Source organism: Ambystoma mexicanum, chromosome 7q (genome assembly GCF_040938575.1).
Source record: "Ambystoma mexicanum isolate Mex_15411 chromosome 7q, UKY_AmexF1_1, whole genome shotgun sequence".
NCBI lineage: Eukaryota > Metazoa > Chordata > Amphibia > Caudata > Ambystomatidae > Ambystoma > Ambystoma mexicanum.
Genome location: NC_090941.1, coordinates 975720015 through 975737913, shown reverse-complemented (window position 1 = coordinate 975737913; position 17899 = coordinate 975720015). Strand labels below are relative to the sequence as shown.

The 17899-nt window shown below is 44.1% G+C and overlaps 1 protein-coding gene across 2 annotated transcripts in view; it reads left to right on the top strand.

Moving 5' to 3' along the window:
• The window catches only part of GDPD5 (glycerophosphodiester phosphodiesterase domain containing 5), a 1185048-nt gene that overhangs the window by 1147633 nt on the left and 19516 nt on the right, over positions 1-17899 (top strand). For both annotated transcript variants that reach the window (XM_069640071.1, XM_069640072.1), the window contains one exon: positions 14386-14498. In XM_069640071.1, the coding sequence (XP_069496172.1) occupies positions 14386-14498 (113 nt within the window). The remainder of the gene's footprint in view (positions 1-14385; positions 14499-17899) is intronic.

The following is a 17899-nucleotide window of genomic DNA, read 5'->3' as shown; positions in this document are numbered from 1 at the left end:
TTCATTCCATCTCCTCCACTCACTCATCACACTGCCTAACTTTCTTCCCCCTTCTACCTTCTTCTCCCTCTCTCTCGCCACTCACTCTCTCAATTGGTTCCACTCTCTCTTTGATACATAATACCTCACCTGCACTTGCTCTCAAAACCGCCACAATCTTTTCAACAGTAAACTCCACCTTCCACCGCCTGGTTTCTTGGTCCACATCTGACCTCACCCGTTCACCTTTCGTCTATCTTCTGTCTGGCTGGGCTTTCATAGCCCACTCTAAGCTGCACTAGCATCCCCTGGATTTCCATTGGCCCCCATGGTCAACTGATCTATGATGCCAATCTATCCCTGATCTTTCCCCAGGAGTTTGGGTCGTTGGGTAATTTGTTTTAATATCCCCAGCTAGTCCCACCCCCTTTCTGGTCAATGGCATCTTTGCGCAACACATTTCTTTTTTGCTGTGAATTTTTCTCTTCATTGAGTAAGTTGTTCGTTGTTTCGAAGTTCTTCTCTTCAGCGACAATGGGTTGGGCTCCCACAATGATCTGTCGATATTTGTGTATAGCGAACGCTGCACGCCACCTTAGTTGGTCTTTTGGCTCCAGTCTGGGTTCTCGTTGCAATGACCTGGAAGCTTCTGGGACGTATGGCTCTGCAAAGGAAACAGAAAAGGCCCTTCCAGGACAGAGGCTAGTAAGCATTGGGGATTGGACAGTGGTACCAACAGTTGTACAAGCCAGTCATTCTGGGAGTCGGGGAATGGGGTCTGCCGCAACGCTCCACCTCACCTCTGAGGTAGGATAGGCTCTGGCAAAGGCCTGCTAGGCCATCTACCCCAGCTTGAGAGGGGGTCGGTGCTCCACTCTGACAGTGTCATGACCGTGGCCCTGTCACAACTATGCGCTGAGCTATCGCATCATGTGTACCTAGTCTGTTTCCCTCTGAGTGAAAGAAAATGCGTTACATTCTGAAACCTGTAGTCCACTGAACTGATGTCTCACTGCGTGAATACAATCAGATGTCATTGCACACTAATGTCATGTTGAATATCAGGACATGCTGGTTCTGGTTATACTGAAAACCGTTTCAGCAGCATATGGAGTATTGCGATTCCCATTAGCAGTACTACTAGCATTGGAATACCGGCAGTATTATAAATGCTCTTTGTAGACTGATTAGTAGTAATATTTATATCATTAGTTGCACTAATAGCCATATAGTTAGTAATAGTAAAAGCGCGGGTTGTACTTGGAACAGTAGCCCTTCCACTATTAGCAAGTGGTGGAAGGGGTGTGACGTTCATGTTGGGTCTCGGTTCGGGTCCTTGTTAGTGTACATGTGCGTACATGTTGTTTTTCTTTTTCTCCATATGATGCTCAACCGGATGTGCAGTTGTGAAAAATCAATCGCTACAGTGTTGTATCCAGGGTTGCTTCCTAAATTAATAATTGGGAGCCTTCTGTACAAAAGGAGGCTTGTTTTATCTACAAAGATAGATGAGTATAAAAGGTTAGTAGCCACAGCAAATACATTACTGCGTTACTCACCGGCAATCTTCATTACAATGAGTCCTACTCTTCTTCATCGCAGTCCTATATTATTGTGAGTGAATCACCTGCAACGTTCACAGTGCACACCAAATTTTTGTATTTTTGTAAAAAAAAAATCATAATAATAGTAGCCTTATAATAGCTCCTGCTTTCAAGGCCCATCTCAAGCCTCATATTGACTTGTTTATAAACGTAAAGCTTTGAGGTTCAATTCTAGCCATGATCACAGAAGGGAGGGCGAGGATGAACACTGTAACAAGAAAAGTGTATGATTTAGACTAATTAAGATTACTGGTAAATCATCTGGGCATTACCCCCTCATCCTCATAGTCCCGCTTCATTGCCCCATTCTAATATTATTGAGGATCTAGCAGGCTTCCGGGCTTGCACAGTTTTAAACGAAAACAAAGACCTTACATCATTTCCGTTCACAGGACACAGTCTTCTTGATCGAGGAACTGGTCTCCTGAAGAACAGCAGACCCACAATTATGTTAGTTACGGTCCACGATCAATTAACAATGTAAAATAAAGGTCGGAGGCATAGACCAGGTTTCCGCCCTACAAATATCCTTCACCAACCATCCGCCCAGAATGCATCCACACCTCTGATTTGATCTCCCCTTGTGTGATAAAGGAAGAGAGACTGATTGCTGTCTGTAGGCCATCACGCTAGGAGAGGTTGGCTTGAAATATTTGTGACCTGTGCTCTGAAACACAATCCAATATGCGATAATCTGTTGTGCAGTCGCAATATATTTTGAAGGCCCTGCCGACATCTAGCAGGAGATGAGTCCTCATGGGAAAGGTGGCGAAGCCAATCCCTTGTTGCAAATGAACCTGGTAAACAACTTCGAGGACCAAACCCTCAGGCACAAATCTGAGATATGGTGATTATGTGCAGTCCAAGTCAATATATTCCCCTCAATGTCCTGGCAGATGTGGTGGCCAGCAGAAATAAAAACTTCATTCGCAAGAGTGACAGTGGTGTTTCCTCAAGAGGATCAAAAAGTTCCCTGGAGGACGAGCGGGAGATCCCAGAGATGAATGAGCAATTTCATTGGAGGGGATGATAATTGGAAAGCATGTATGAAATGGGAGGCCTAATTCTCAGTAGAAACACCCCAGTCTCTGAAGGCACATAAAGCACATTGTTGATCCCTCAGAGTGGATACTGCCAAACCCTTGACAAGAGGGATTCCACAAATATAAAGGGTCAGAAGGTCACATCTAATGCACCAAGTTACACATTAATCCCAGTGCCTGTCACAGGTTTTGGGGGTGAAGAGTGGTTTGGATCTCTGGATCGCAAAAGGGGCTTGTACCAACTTCCCTGTAGACATTTCACCCCTCCTATTAGTCCCGCACCATGAGTTGTGGCCTCTGCAAGGTAGTTTCTGGGAGGCAAAGCCATCTGAGAGGAGAGGTGTGGAGGGGAATAGTCCATTCTTGAGACACCTTTATGGACTGCAGAAGAGGAAACCTTTTTTATGTGCCTTTTGGTGGCAGCTAGAGTGGAATTTACTCTGTCCTTCCATAATTGTGCGCAATATTTTCAACAATGTTTGGCAATGAAACCATCACTGCATCATTTGCTGATGCCTCTGTGCCCATGATTCAGGAGCAATAAGGGAGGAATTGGAAGCTCTGAAGGCGTATGTGGGGCGTGTCTATCCAGGGGCCACATAGACCATGTGAAATCATAGAAATCATTACCCTGGAAAGGGAACTCTTTCATTAGGTGAGAAATATTATGCAGAGGGAGTCTGCAGGAACATTGTTTTCCCAGGATGCACTTTGCTGACAATGCTTGAAGGCTGACTTCAGTCAGTACCCCATGTTCATGGCCAGCGTTGAAACTGACATGACCATGGTGCCACCTTACCGGCTCGCATATGATTTGACCGCCAAGTTGTCTGTGTGAACCAGTCCATGCACGATCAATAGGTGAGGATAGAAAGGTCGGAGGGACAAGAAGATTGCCCTTAGATCTCTCCAAACCAAGAGCAACTTGCCATTTATTTATGCTGCCACACTATAGGACCTAGGAGAGGGGTGTAGTTGGAAGCCCTGAAAGAGGGGACCAGTGATCATCCCCCATTTAAGATCCTTTAGCCACTGAGGGATTGATAATAGGGTTTATGATAGGATTGGGGGTCTCCTATTTCATTGGTTCTGGTGAACAGCGACAGAGAATGTGTTGACTGTGTCGCGCAGCAGAGTGTGGAGTACAGTTTTTTTTAAAGGGGCCAGTGTGGATGAAGATTGGCCGATCGAAAGAGCATTGCCCGCATTAAGGCAAGATAGCACTAAGAATTGCTTTGCGTTATGGAAATCAGGCCAAGGAAGAAAGCGGTTGATTGTTTTAAGCAGGGATAGCTGAAATAAACAGGGGCGAAAAAGAAGAGAAATATGTTTTAAAGCTAAGATTGCAATCCAAAGTAACTCCCAGAAATGTTAACTAAGTTGGTAGAAAACAGCGTCGAAGAGTTTAGCAAAATTGTATTTTTAATGGGGTTATGTTTGAGAGATAATAAAGATATGCAGTCATCGATGGTGCCACAACAGGCCCTCAGGAAGTGGATGCCCGCTTTAGTTAGAGTTGGCTGCTATGAGTGCACTGGTGCATCAGAGCCCTGACCAGTGCACCAGGTCCTGCAGCGGTTCCATGCAGAAAGCATTGAGCCCTGAGGTACTCTGCAAAGTATGGGGAAGAGGGGTCAGACTCGTAGGGAACCTACATGCAAAAACTAAGTGCAATCTTTTAAAATGGAAAATAACCATGCCAGGACAGACCACCTAATCCCATGTGGCAGGAGAGCATGTTAATAAAAACCTCTTGGCTCATAGCTGCTGAGAGATCAGAGAGCACAAGTAAACCGCCCCCTTGAACATGCAAAATATACATAGCATTTTCCACCAGCTGACTGGCAGCAGTCCCATGCTAATCCATGGACAGAATCCAGACTGAGAAACCAGGAAAAGATTGTGAGGACAATTGAAAGGTAAGTGTATCTGCTGCATCCTTTTCAAGAAACTTACCAAGAAAAACGAAAGACTTAATTGGTCGCTAGTTGGTCAAATCAGAATGGACACAACAAAGCTATTTCCAAAGTGGTAGACTTGCTGATTTTAAGAGAATCCGGAATAATACCTTGTTGAAAAAGGGCATTTACGAAAGAGAGTGAGAATGATAGATTAATCGATTGCATCTGATGAATTGGTGTGAGAGATTTATCCATGTATGAAGATTATTTTAGTGTCAAGAGAAATTTTAGATCAGCAGATCCAATAATGGGAGTAAAAGTACCCCAAGCTGTAACATCAATAGTACTTTGAAAAGACCAAATGACAGGGCTTAAAATTGGTTATGGTTCTCTGCATGCAAGAAGAGCAGAAACGTTTGCTCTGAATCATTGGGATGTGAAAATAAGCCTCTTCTAGGTCCATTTGCACTGAGTTCCACCAGACCACCTGCCTCTCCGATTGATTGGATTCATTCCATTCTGAATGATGTAGTTGTTGGTATTCATCAGATCTAATACTGGGTGAAGACCCCTCGAAGAATCACCATTATAAAGAGAAGAGAATGACTCCTACTATTCTCTTCCTCCAATGGGACAAGACTGATTGCTCCTTTGAACAAAAGATCTTGAATTACTTGCATTAGATGAGATGTTTTTACTGTGATTCGGCTGATAGCAGTTTCCAGCAGGAATGGTGTCACAGGCGTTCACCTAGGGCCAGTTGCATGGCCATTGAGCCCAACATCCATTACCATACGCCTGACACTGGTGTCTTTCAGGTACTCTGATATCTTTGATTTCTGCTTCCCACTGCTCCACTTCCAAAGGGCAATTGTGGGTGTGTTATTACTCTTCTATAGTCACGATTGTTGTGAGAGTGCTGAAGCATCAATGTATGTGCTAAAGTGGTCCCACCATCTCTCCCTTTGCCCCCCTACACCTTGATGGAGGATGAGACAGACGCTTGGGAAGTTATCTCACCGGAAAATGTTTGGATAGGTAGTTTGAGGCCTGATTGAGGTCAACAATCTTTGTCTTCACTAGCTTTTAAGAAGCTTAGGTGGTCGTGTGTTCTGGCCCCCACAATAGACAAAGCACACATTGATGTGCAAATTTTATTTTATGCAAAGTCCAATAAGATCTGGACTTGATTATTCATCATTAATTAGCTGTCGGAGCAGGTAGGAGAGTCGTCAGCAACTGCCCATATTGCATTGAAATTCCCCAACAGGGATTGAGTTGTCGAAGGGCTTTATGCAGGCACTTTTTCATCAAAGTTATTGAAGGCAGAAGACCTTTTCAATGAAGCCTCTACCTTCCGGTCCACTGGGTGTGAATGTGAATCAGAGATGACCCTCCTACAAATTACAGTGCAACATGTTGGTGGGTCTTCTAGCTCAGCCTCTTACGGGGCAAAGAGCTATTACATTGGTCAAAAGGTCAATGATTTATTTTTAAAACACATGGATGTGGTTGCGCAGGGTGCATTCTCCTAGTGACTCCCCCTTAATGATCCGGGAAATGGATGAGGAAAATGAACAATGAAGTCATAACTCCCACTGGTTCATCTACTCCACTGCCAGCTCACCCTCAACTATTCAGGACCTTAAATTCTTCCTCAAGACAGGGCCCTGCTGTGTCCCCTAACCACCAGAACATGTCCTCCTCCCCGTCCAAACATTGTAGATTGCCCCGGCCCTCTCCTGGGAACCAGCTACGTCTGCCGCAGTAGGACTAAACTGTCAATGTGCCATACACATTTCTAAGCAAGTGACCGACACTAATGTGTCTGGTTCATACATAACAACCAGAAACTGCCTGATACCTATATACTCCACAGGTTGTCCATTTGCATTTGAAGCACTTAGTTTAGTTTTAAAGGATAAGGCATTAGATGTCTGCTTCAGTGATGCGTCTTGTGCCACACATGTTTATCGTCTCTAGAAAAAACATTCTCCTTCTGTTAAGCCTACATCTATGGGTGCTGCATTTGTATAGTTGATTCCATGGCAGTGAGAAGGGTTGCACCCTCGCTTGATGTATCACGGTAGTCCTCCACCATCCATGCCATCCCCGACTATGGCATTGATGGACTGGGAAAGGGGCCGCTTCTCCGGCATATGCTTGTGTTCTGCACTGTAAGCAAGGCATGGTTTCAGTGAAGACAGTCACAGGCGATCACAGTTCAAGGGTGTTTGTTTAACTTCAATGGGTTGGTTGAATGCCCATCTAATCCTAAATATAAAGATGGGAGCAAGCTATGACCATCAAATAATAATAATGCAGTCCTAGTCAGGTCTGTCAAAATAAAAGAGCCTATACTAATGAACCTATTGCCAATCCTTACTTCTAAATACAAAAGTGTGTGGGACAATTGTGTATGCAAAATGAAAAGTGTTCAAGAAACAATATGTCGTGATAGTTGAGCAGTCGGCTTTCCTTCCCTATGTTTTCAGCACGGGGTAAAGCTGCACCTTCGAGCTTCGTACACACTCTAGCATCTCTGCCACAAGGATACAGTTCAAAGCAAAGGTATCCGGGCCTTTTGCCCTACCTTCTTTTTACAATAACAGTCTCTTACTGCAGAGGGCAAATGAGCACCAAAGTTTATTTCTTATCCAGGCTTTCACATGTGCAAGTTCTCGTTTTCAATATTCATAATGGGGTTCTCTCCTTTAGGTTTGGACCCCTTTTTACCACAATCACCACAATTGGTCTCCCTTGTTCGGGCTCGGACCATGGATCACCCTTGTTCGGGCTCAGACCATGGATCACCCTTGTTCGGGCTTCGATCCCTTTAGCACAATATTCACACTTGGTCTCCCTCAATCGGGCTTGGACCATATAATCTCACTTTCTTTGTTTTCTTCTTGATATCAAAATTTGAATACTTTCGATTTTGTGCGATGGGTTTTGGGTTAACCGTTGCAGGACCACTTCGATTCACTTCATACAATGTTCCTATTTTCGTTTCTGCCACCTCTTGCCTGGATACCTTTACAGAGACCTTCGAATGAGCACCGGACCACTCTGTCAGTATTATCGTATCTTTCCTTCTCAAAGTTCAAACATTCATCAGCAATTCAGCTTTACTTGCATCATTGATCACATGCGTTTAACAATGTTCGTTCATGTGCTCATTATGCAATGTTTCCGCTTGCAACCTTGACTTCAACACAGACCAGTCTTGCATCGGCCTCTGCATCTCACTGGCTATGTTGATCTCTCTGGCGCGACTTCTTTCTTGGAGCCAAGGATGATACCACAGTGGCTGCTGCTCCTCCCCGACTTGGTCAGCTATGCAGAACGGCCTTTGGTTTCTCCAACACACAATGCAGGATTCTTTAGCCTGGTTTCCTGATCTACAAGGTTTTTGAAAGTAACGGTTTCCTGTCGGAAAGATCAAGGGTACTTCCCTCCTTGTCAACCCTTCTTGGTTTGCCGTCTTTATCACCTTGTTCAGCTGCCTTTTTGATCCTGATACTCCTTTGTGTGCTTTGCCTTGCTCAGAGTGCTCTCATGCTCAGCCTTTTAACTGTGTGGAAGTCAGGTGTGAGTGATTGTCAGTAATTGCCTGACTTCGCCTGACCATAGTAGTGGGACATGTCAGGTACACTGCTGGGATGTGAGTATTTGTGAAGGGAAAGGGGGGGGCAAAGTTCTCGCGTATCCTACCTGGTGGAATGGGTACAGGTGTTACGGGGGAGGGATACCGCGTCTTGTCATCCGGTGTCCCACACCCAAAACCTCTCAGCCGGGTGTTCCTGCTGCACTGGTCATCCCCAGGGACTTGATCCAAAGGTGATGGCTGTGCCCTGGCCACCTGAGAGAGAGATTCCCAGGGACTAGCGGGTGAGACACCTTCTAGTTTCTCACAGCATCAAGTGGAATACAGTACCAGCAGTGATTGAGAAGCAAGGTATCATTTCTCCTCTGGGCAACCAGTGAAAATATAAGGGTAAGATCCTAGAACACCAAGCATTGTCGGCTTTGCCAGGATTCACAAGCAGCATTGTAGCTACTCAGCCGTTGTGCAGGCCACACCTGCGGCAGTTTGCCATGGCATGATGCCCATCTAAGCCACTCGGGCCCTGTGCTAGCCACACCTATGGCAGAGAGGCACGGCATGATGCCCAGCTTAGCCACTCAACCCATATAGTAATAGTGGTAGTAGTTTATTTATCAAGAACAAATCAATTGCCAGTAAAACTAGTTTCAAGTCACCTTAACAGAACAGTCACTAACAACAACATGTATATTTATTTATTTATTGCATTTATTACTCGCCCAAACCCTTGGGTACCACGGCGATGTTACAGACAGCTTGGTTAAAACATTTCTTAGAAATTGCCAATCGGGCGCAGTGCAAGTAAATACAAAATAATCATACACAAGACATTTAATGCAGGGCTTCAGTACAGTGATATTTCCTTAGTCTTGGTTAAATAGCCACGTTTTCAGGGATTTCTTGAAGCCTGAGAACGTTTGCTCATTTTTGATGTGGAGGGGAAGAGTGTTCCAATATGTGGGTGCGAGGTATTGGAAACTACTGCCTCCTGCCTTGGTTGTCTTGTAGCGGGGGATAGCTAGGAGTAATTGACTGTTGGATCTGAGGGGCCTCTTTGATACTTTTTTGGTGATGGCGTGGTTGAGGTAGATGGGGGCGCAAGAGTGGATGCATTTGAATGTGACGCACAGAGCTTTGAATGTGACCCTGGCTTTGATGGGGAGCCAGTGATGGTTTCTTCTAATATTTGAGATGTGATCTGACTTCCTTAATCCAAGGAAGTATAAAAATCATAAATGACAACAGCATCAGCATAGTACATTAACACGCAGGATTCTGTATTCATGGTACTTTAAAAGACCCAAAATATTGATTCAGATGACCTTTAAAGCCGTTTTGTGTATTACTATTCCTTATTTCACTTCGTAGGTTATTCCGAGGACTGACAAACACATGCTTCCCAGGGGTGCTTTGTGGAATTTTCCCACCACCAGCAGATTCTTGGAGCTGGATCTAAGTGAACGAGTCGGCTGATAAGATTTAGCCATATAAGATAGATATTCAGGTGCAATTCCATTCACTATTTTCCAGATTTAAGTGAGGGCCCGTTCCTGGACCAAATCGTCAATCTGTAACCAACCAAGCTGCTTTCGAACCTCATAAATATGGTCACATTTTTTTCATTCCGAAAATGGTGCAAAATGGCTTTATTTTGTACTGCTTATAATTTTGCAGTAAAAGTATTTGAAATCGCAAGAGAAATTGACAGGCAGTACTGCATGTTTGAAAGAACTGTTAATGTTATATAAATGAAAGTGAGACACTTTAAATACAGCATCTACCGATGGAGCGAAAGTCAATTGACTATTGAATAAAACACCAAGATTTCAAACCACTTTAACTGGTGCTGGCGTACTTCCAAAATACGTAGGCCAGTGAAATGGAATACATCATTCCATTTCACCAACTAACAGCAGGACGTCTGTCTTGTCTCAATTTAACCATCAACAACTATCCTGCATTGAGTGCTCTATTGTGCCTAGACAATCTACCTCTCTACCTCTGCCCTCCATGGAGATCAGTCCGAATTTTTGTGTGGTCTATATAGTTGACTTCTATATAAATAGGGCCAGAGGAAACATGTACATATTGAAAAGCATGGAGGACAATACTGATCCCTGTGGAGGGAACTACAGGAGGAGACACATTGTCCCATTATTACACTTTGCTTCCTATCTTTCAAAAAAGATTCCAGGCATAACTGAGGCAAGTCTGTGATGTTCATAAGTATATTTAAGTGTTGAATTAAAATATCATGATCCTCAGTGACATACACCACAGAGAGGTCCAATACAATGCGAGCTGCCCGATTTCCCTTCTCTCTAAGTTCCAAGAGTTTCTCCCATGTGCATAGAACTGTTGTTTCTGTGCTATGCACAGGGCAGACACCAGATTGTGCACTGGCAAAGAAAGAACCCTTTTCACAAAAATTTAACAATTGGGAGGTAGCTCCTTTTTCAACGATTTTGGTCAAAAGTTTTATTTTTTCCATCAACCTAAAAATTGTGGGATCGGCCGGGTCCAAATGAGCCTTTCTCAACAATGGTAGAAATTGATGCGCTTTCAGTTGAGCTGGGAAAATCCCTCTTTGAAAGGAGGCATTAATAACATCTTCTGCAAAGAGACCAATGTGTTCTTTTATCAACCTAGGTGGCAGAGGGTCAAGGGACTTTTAAACCCCATTGTTCTTAGTGGGGGCGTGGCATTTAAACTGGCATGTATTCTAGGTTCATCTAATCTAGTTTTTTCTTATTTGATCTATTTGTTCTTGAAAGAAGAATGCTAAGTACTCGCACAGTATTTGTGAATGGATGGTCTTCTCCAGGTGCAACCACGGTGGAAATTTCTTGATACATTTTAAATAGTTATGTGCTTCTATATTTGGCATCCTTAATTCTGTGTAGATAATGCCTTTTTTTCGCTAGTTGTCCAGGTCTTTTGCACCTCACAATATGAAGTCAATGTTCTTGTTTATCTTAAGCAGAAAAGGACTGCTGCCATCTTCTCTCCAATTGGCGCCTTAGCCTTTTTAAATCAGCAAGGTCCAAGGTGAACCAATGCGTGTTGGCGTGGGATTTAAGTTCAGAACGTGTTCCTTTAATTGCATTAAAGTATCAAGACAGGTTACCACCTTTTCATAAAATTGACTGACCGCTTCGTCTGTTGGATTAAGATCAAGTTCTGGTGTGGAACAGTATAGGTCCTGTTACTTCTGGCACTGAGTAAGATGTAGTTTACAAACTATACATTTGGCTCTACTGACTTTCACTTTGCTAGGCTGAGATATGCTTTTCCTCCCAGTATCACAAGAAAGAGATGCGGGAGTGGTCTGACCACACCATTGGTTTTATAGCTTCATTGGTTCAGCTAGTAATAAAATGAAGTACTAAATCCAAAGAGTGCCCCGCTATATGTGCAGGACCTGTACCATGCTGTCTAAAAGATTGAATCTAAAACATTTAAACGCTCTTGGGCTAGTGATGCATTAGAGTTAACTAAATTAACGTTAACATCTCCTAAGAAAATGCATTTAGTTGATATGCTAGCCACAACTTCAGCAGTGAGGCATGGTATGGCGCCTCCCTCATGGTCCGTCTCCGACCTCATCCTCAAGGATCACTGGAGGTGCGCTAGTATGTGTACAGGCCGCTCTGAACCCATGTCATAGTTTCCACCCATTGTGCCTTTGGTCCATCCATGTTGACCTATCTTGGTGCCTTTTGGTAGTCTTGTCAGGTAAAGCTGGGCCCAGGAGCGATTCTTCATGCGATTGCAGCGCTGGTCCAGCCTGACCATGGGTGATGATAGCCCACATCTTACCTTTTCTTCTCACTTCTTATTGCTTTCAGTGAGAAGTTAAGTAGATGGTTAAAGGTTGGAATGGGAGGGGCCAGAGCTGAGTTCCTGGCAAGATGGCCACTAAGATCACTCCATTGTCCTGGCTAGGGCTTTGGGAGCTTTGTCGGAGCATCGCAGCTCCAGGCACGTTTAAAGAATTATATCTGCGTGTCAGCTGGTGCCCCTAAGGTATGAGGTTTACATGCTGGCAGCAGTAATCAAGTGAGCAGCTGGTCCCTCTTCAGTGAACAAAGAAAGTGTCATATGCAATGCAGGAGACCCATGGATCCTTCAGAAGAAGAGGATAGCTTCTCTGTCTGGAAGCTGTAGGGAAATAAATAATTTTAGTCCAATTCGGAAGCGGCACGCTAAAGAGTTGAGGAGACTAGTGGGGGGATGAACAGCTGCAGATACGATCAACGTGGATGCTGTTGGGGAGGAGTCTTGCCTGAAGAGACTTTAAATTAGTGAGTGTCCTTTGGGAGAGTCTGGATGGCAACTTCTCCTGGTGGTGAGGCCTACATATATTGTCGCGGGTGATCATACCAAAAAAGCATCCATTTGCTGTGCGTGCAGTTATATAGTAGTAGCAGTTTGGTCCTGCCTTTAGAAGAGGGGAACAGATTTTGCCAAATGAGAAGTGCCATGGATTCGAGTTTACTTCGAGGCACCTTTTTGGAATGTGTCCATCAAGTCACATATAAAAGGAGTGTGGACGTTCTTAAGCCCTAAGGCTATAAATTTGGTAATATGAGGGGCTAAGATGGGCACTCTAGAGAAACGGTCATGTGGCCAAGGGAGTAGGTCTCGTGGCCTCTATAGAAGCCATGCATAGGAAGATTGACTAGGTGGAGAAATCCCCATCTTCTCTTGAGAGTTGGCGGAAGTCCATGAAGACCTGCACAAAGATTGATGTGAGAGAGGTAATCAGAAGGCTAGCACCAGAATGCAGCAATAGAACCAAAGATCGTCAATGCAGAGCAGAATATGTGTGACCTAGATGGAACCCCTTTTTTCTTTTACCCTTAGATAAAGAGGTGTTGTGGAATACCCTTGTGGGAGAAAGGGAGAAGGGGATGGAACCACCCACTGAGGCCATCTCATGAACCTCCTCCACAGTGGGTGGTGCCAGGTGGGAAATAGGGTTCTCTTCCATCAATTCAGCCGCCTAAGGGTTTACCTTTGACCCCACTCATGGAGGGTGAGTTTATGGGGCAGATCCATCAGTGAGAAATCACGCATGGAGAACAGGGAATAGAAAGGGTTTAAAGGTTTTAAGTAGTAATGTTTATATAGCATTTGTTTTGTTAAAAATGTAAAAGGGTTCTCTGTTGGGATCCTTTACAAAATCCACCTTGGTGCCTGTGTCCCTTTGGGAAAACTTGGGATGCACCACATCTCCTGTTGTACGATCTTAGCTCATGCCTTTCTGGTCCTGTCCAGGACAAGGGAATCCTCCCAGTTTACCCCAGGCCAGGGGCATATCCCATGGAAACCAACCACCCCAACCCATGACCAGCTCGATTGGAAGGGGCGTTTTGCAACCTGCAATTAAGAGATGTCAAAATAAGCGATGGGCTACACCCTAGGTTCTTAGCTTATTCTTGACACAGACACCAAGGGGGATTTTTAAGGGAATATATAAAAACTTCAAACCTTTGAGTGAAATGACAGGACCTCTTTGGTGACTCGGTTATCCCAAGTCTATAGTTCTTTTCTGGCAACTTTTCCACACCATCGGCCAGAAATGCATTACATTCGGCTACTCCCTTTCGCGGGTGATCGTACCAAATAAGCATGCATTTGCTGTGCATGCAGTTATGGTTTAGAGATGGAAGTAGCAGTGTGGTCCTGCCTTTAGAAGAGGGGAACAGACTTTGCCAATTGAGAACGGCCATGGACTCGAGTTCACATTGAGGCTCCTTTATCATGTTTCTGTATTAATCAAGTTGTTTTAGACATGAACATACATTGCCTGCACATAGTAACCACAATGCAACGTCCTGCTGTATTGTCTTGTGATCACAGGTGGTCGGATTGTTCACTTTTCCTATTGAATGAAGCAGAACACTCGGTCTGCCCGCACCCTGGCCTTGCTCCTATCCCTGTTTCCTAATGTGTTTTCAGTGTACATCCTTTGGTAATGAGTTACACCTCCTGTGCTTAAAGGTTTGTCTATCCTTGAACTTTGTGCTACCCTCAACATACCCTTTTTTGGCACTGAAATGACCTGTTTGTTTGCGTTTCCATATTTAACTATGTGCTATCTTGCACTTCTTTTGTTTTGACAAATACCCTTTTTGCAGTTCCTTAATGCCGTTTGACAGTGTTTGTTGTCGTCGTACAGTCTCTTAGGGTGAAGTGGGCTAGAGATACAAGTTAACTCTTTTTTTGAAAAATGTTCCTTCTCATAGATGGCGTCTGGGCAACATAAGGACGTACAACCCCGAGCAGATTATGCTGAACGCGGCCGTCCGCAGAACCAGTCGCGAAGTCAACATCATGAAGGAGAAGCTCATCTTTTCAGGTAAAGTAGCTTCATTAAAGTGGGACAATATTATTAAGGTATTTATTGAGGGTGGACCCAGCTATGGGAAGCAACGGAGCGCTTTACAAGTCATAGGGGTACAAGGCGAGGGAAGCCGGCGGCAAGAGATCAATGCCAGGGGGGCGCATGCTAACCGGGGAGGAGAAGTGGCGAGACATGGGTTTAGCCAGGAGAGTCTTTATATCAATAATGGAATGCAAGGCAAATTGTTTAGTCTGCGCTCATTGACCAAGTATTGTGGGAAGTGAGGGTAGTAACGCCCAGCATTGCAATGCAGAACCAAATTAAGGTGGTTCCAGAATGCCTGGAGATCTGTAGTGCAGGTTATCCTCTTAGAAGTAATTGATGGAACCATCCTGCCTGACCCTGTGATCATTTCAGACTGGTTATGACGGTTCTGGATTGGGATCTGCCTTTGAGACACCCCGCTGGTCTTTTACTGGAATGGGCTGGGAGGATAGCTCAGGGGTAACTCGTTTGTCTTGGAAACAAGACAACGCATAGCAACACAGGTTTGAAGGCTCGCGCTTTAAAACTGGTCCCAGGTATTAAGCGTGTTTATAAAAGAACAATTCTAATCTGGGTATTCCCGAACATGGTTCACATTCAGGTTTGGGTGATTGTTTGGCAGCAAGTGTATGCTGACGTTATATTTTTATAAATCTTGTATATTGTACACTTTGAATGATAATACTGACACATGTTTCGGTCCGCAAGAGCTCCTTCAAGGCATACAAATATTTAGCAATGGTATGGTGATCTGGAAATAAAATCCTGTGTTGGTAAAATATCCAAAATGCAGAGAACAATCAAATGATCCAGTGCTGTAGATTTTTCACTGTCTAGGATGAGTGGTTACATGCAGGAGGAGCGTCGTTCTTCTGCATGTCGTTGTTGTGGAGATTAGCAAGCTTGTTGAGGCCGGTATGGGCATCTGTTTTATGTAAATATAGCCCATAGAGGAGTTGACGGGAGCGAATTTTCTGTCTGTGTGCACACAGGTTAACGGTGTACCTTGGCTTGCGTGAATACAACCCGCGGAGGGTGTGGCGGAGGTGGTTTCACTACCTGGGTGCACGCGTGTGTGCAGATTGTGGTCATGAGGGTCATCTGGCATCGGAAATCTGGCTCAATTTGAACTGCCTTTTGAAAGGCATCGGAATGGACAAGTATTTTGTAGAAACATAGCGGGAAAATGCTACATTTTTTAACTAAAAATAAAAGTACAATTCTGGAGAAACCTTCAATAAAGGATCACATGAGAGCTATGTTTCTTCACCACAAATCCCTACTCCACCTACTAGAGCCTCCCCCTTTACGCCATAGTCCAGTTATGACGTAGTGTTTGTGAATAGCGGTGGGTGACGTTTATGCCCGTAGAGTGGGCTTGGCAAAATCTCTCTATAACTCCACTCTTCCACTGGAGAGGAATTCCCACCAATTCTGCTTCCTCGTATGGTTCAAATGGATTTGGCTATTTTTGTATGCTGTTTACTCACAAACATGTCAGCCAGTCCACTGTGTGGAATAGGGAGGTTTGGAGGGAGTTGGGGATTTTTATTCGGAAGAGACATTCTGTCCTTGTGGGAAAATGGACGATTCCACCCAGCCTTTTTTGTGACTAGCGAAGGGGAAATATTCCGTTCTTGGGAGCAACCATTCATAAACTTTGTGCAGTGGAGTAACTTTGCTGAAAATGTTGGGGGGGGGGGGGGGGGGGTGAGAGGGACATGACATCTGAAGAAAAGGTGCCCCAGCCAAATGAATGGGGACAAAATGGTGTGCCATGAAAGTTGGGGGGTGGGGGGGGACAAACAACCCCGTCCCCCCTAAAATTACGGCCATGACTTTGTGGATTGTGGCCACCCACGAAAAGCAGTGCAATGCATTCTGCATCCATTATTCCACAAAGTTGGCGGGAGTGGCTTGAACATTTGCTCACTCATAAAACAAATGAGAGGGTGGTAGTTAATAGTCCAGGGTCCGCCCGGGATCTTGCAGTCATCTATACTGATAACACCTCTTCTGTCGCCTGATATTAACCATGCCAAATAATTTCTACTGAAATATTTTTTCGCCAGCATTTTTTATGTTTTATTCTATTGATCACAAATTGTTGGTTGTTTATTGTCAGTTTTTAGAGTTCTCCGCCTTTCACTGTCTTGACCGGTTTATAAACTGTTCTCTTTTTAATAAAACATTCGTATGCATCGTCCCTCTAGATTTTCTCTTGAAGACGGGTTTGCAGACCTACATGTTTCAGCCTTAGATGTTTGACTTTCTTCAGGGGATATGTAGCATTCAGGGCACTTATACAATTTGTTTTAAAACATCTTGTGGTCTTATTCATTCATGTAATTTTTGATTGCAGTTAGGAGAGTAGATTTGCCAAACCTGTACTTTGGTAGAAACAATCTCAGTTTTCATGGCATCTGGGAATCTGGATGTAGAAAAGATTCAAAAACGCTTGCACTCTGTTCAGTGGCCATGTCAGTGGGGCCTTGCCTCGTCTTTCCTTATGGCTGCACTGTGAACAATGTCTTAACTGTGAACTGGAAAGAATTGCTGCCTCTTAAAATAAGTTGCCTTTTGTTACCTTGGTGGAAATTCCAGTTGCCCATGGTCGCTACTGGATCCATTGTGGCATATCCGTGTTTAGACGCTACTAGACCAGACATCAGCCCAGTAGAATTACTTTTGCTTTTGAGACGTTTTCCAACGGAACCATCAGGTACAAAAAGTACGTTCTGGACTTCTGGAAAGGTTTGTAATATTCCCCATAAAAAAACAGTATAGGCCCAGAGCCCACATCTTCATCAAAACACGGCGAACTGCTTGGAAACAGCATTTACCCGTCACAGATGACTCGCAGTCTCTCCCCATTCCTGAGACTAGATTTGGCGTCTTGCATCACTTCACCTGCGTGCTTTCGCTTTCCATCACACCAATACATGCTGTGTTGGAATCACTCCCGTTTGGTTCTAAAGATGTTTTTAAAATGCAAACCACTTTTTTTTTTTTGTACAAGTGTCCAATTATTCGCCTGGAGCTTACCTTTGTATTGGCATAATTTCAGAAATATTTTGTTCACACTTTCACCGCTAGATGGCAAACAATAACCAGCAGTTTCTATTTCTATACTGTCGTACACGCTAGATTGTGTGTTGACCAAGATTGGGACGAAGACTTTTGGATACATGATTTGGGATTTGCACAACTCGGGGCATTGTCTTAAAACATGCCAAGAATTACATTTCCTACGAACAAAATGTGAGACCCATGCCACCGTTGGAACTTTTCTTCACGCATCATTCACAAATGTCCGTGTTACAGTGCAAAACAGTATTATAATTGTGCAATGTTTAGTCTTTCAAGAACTA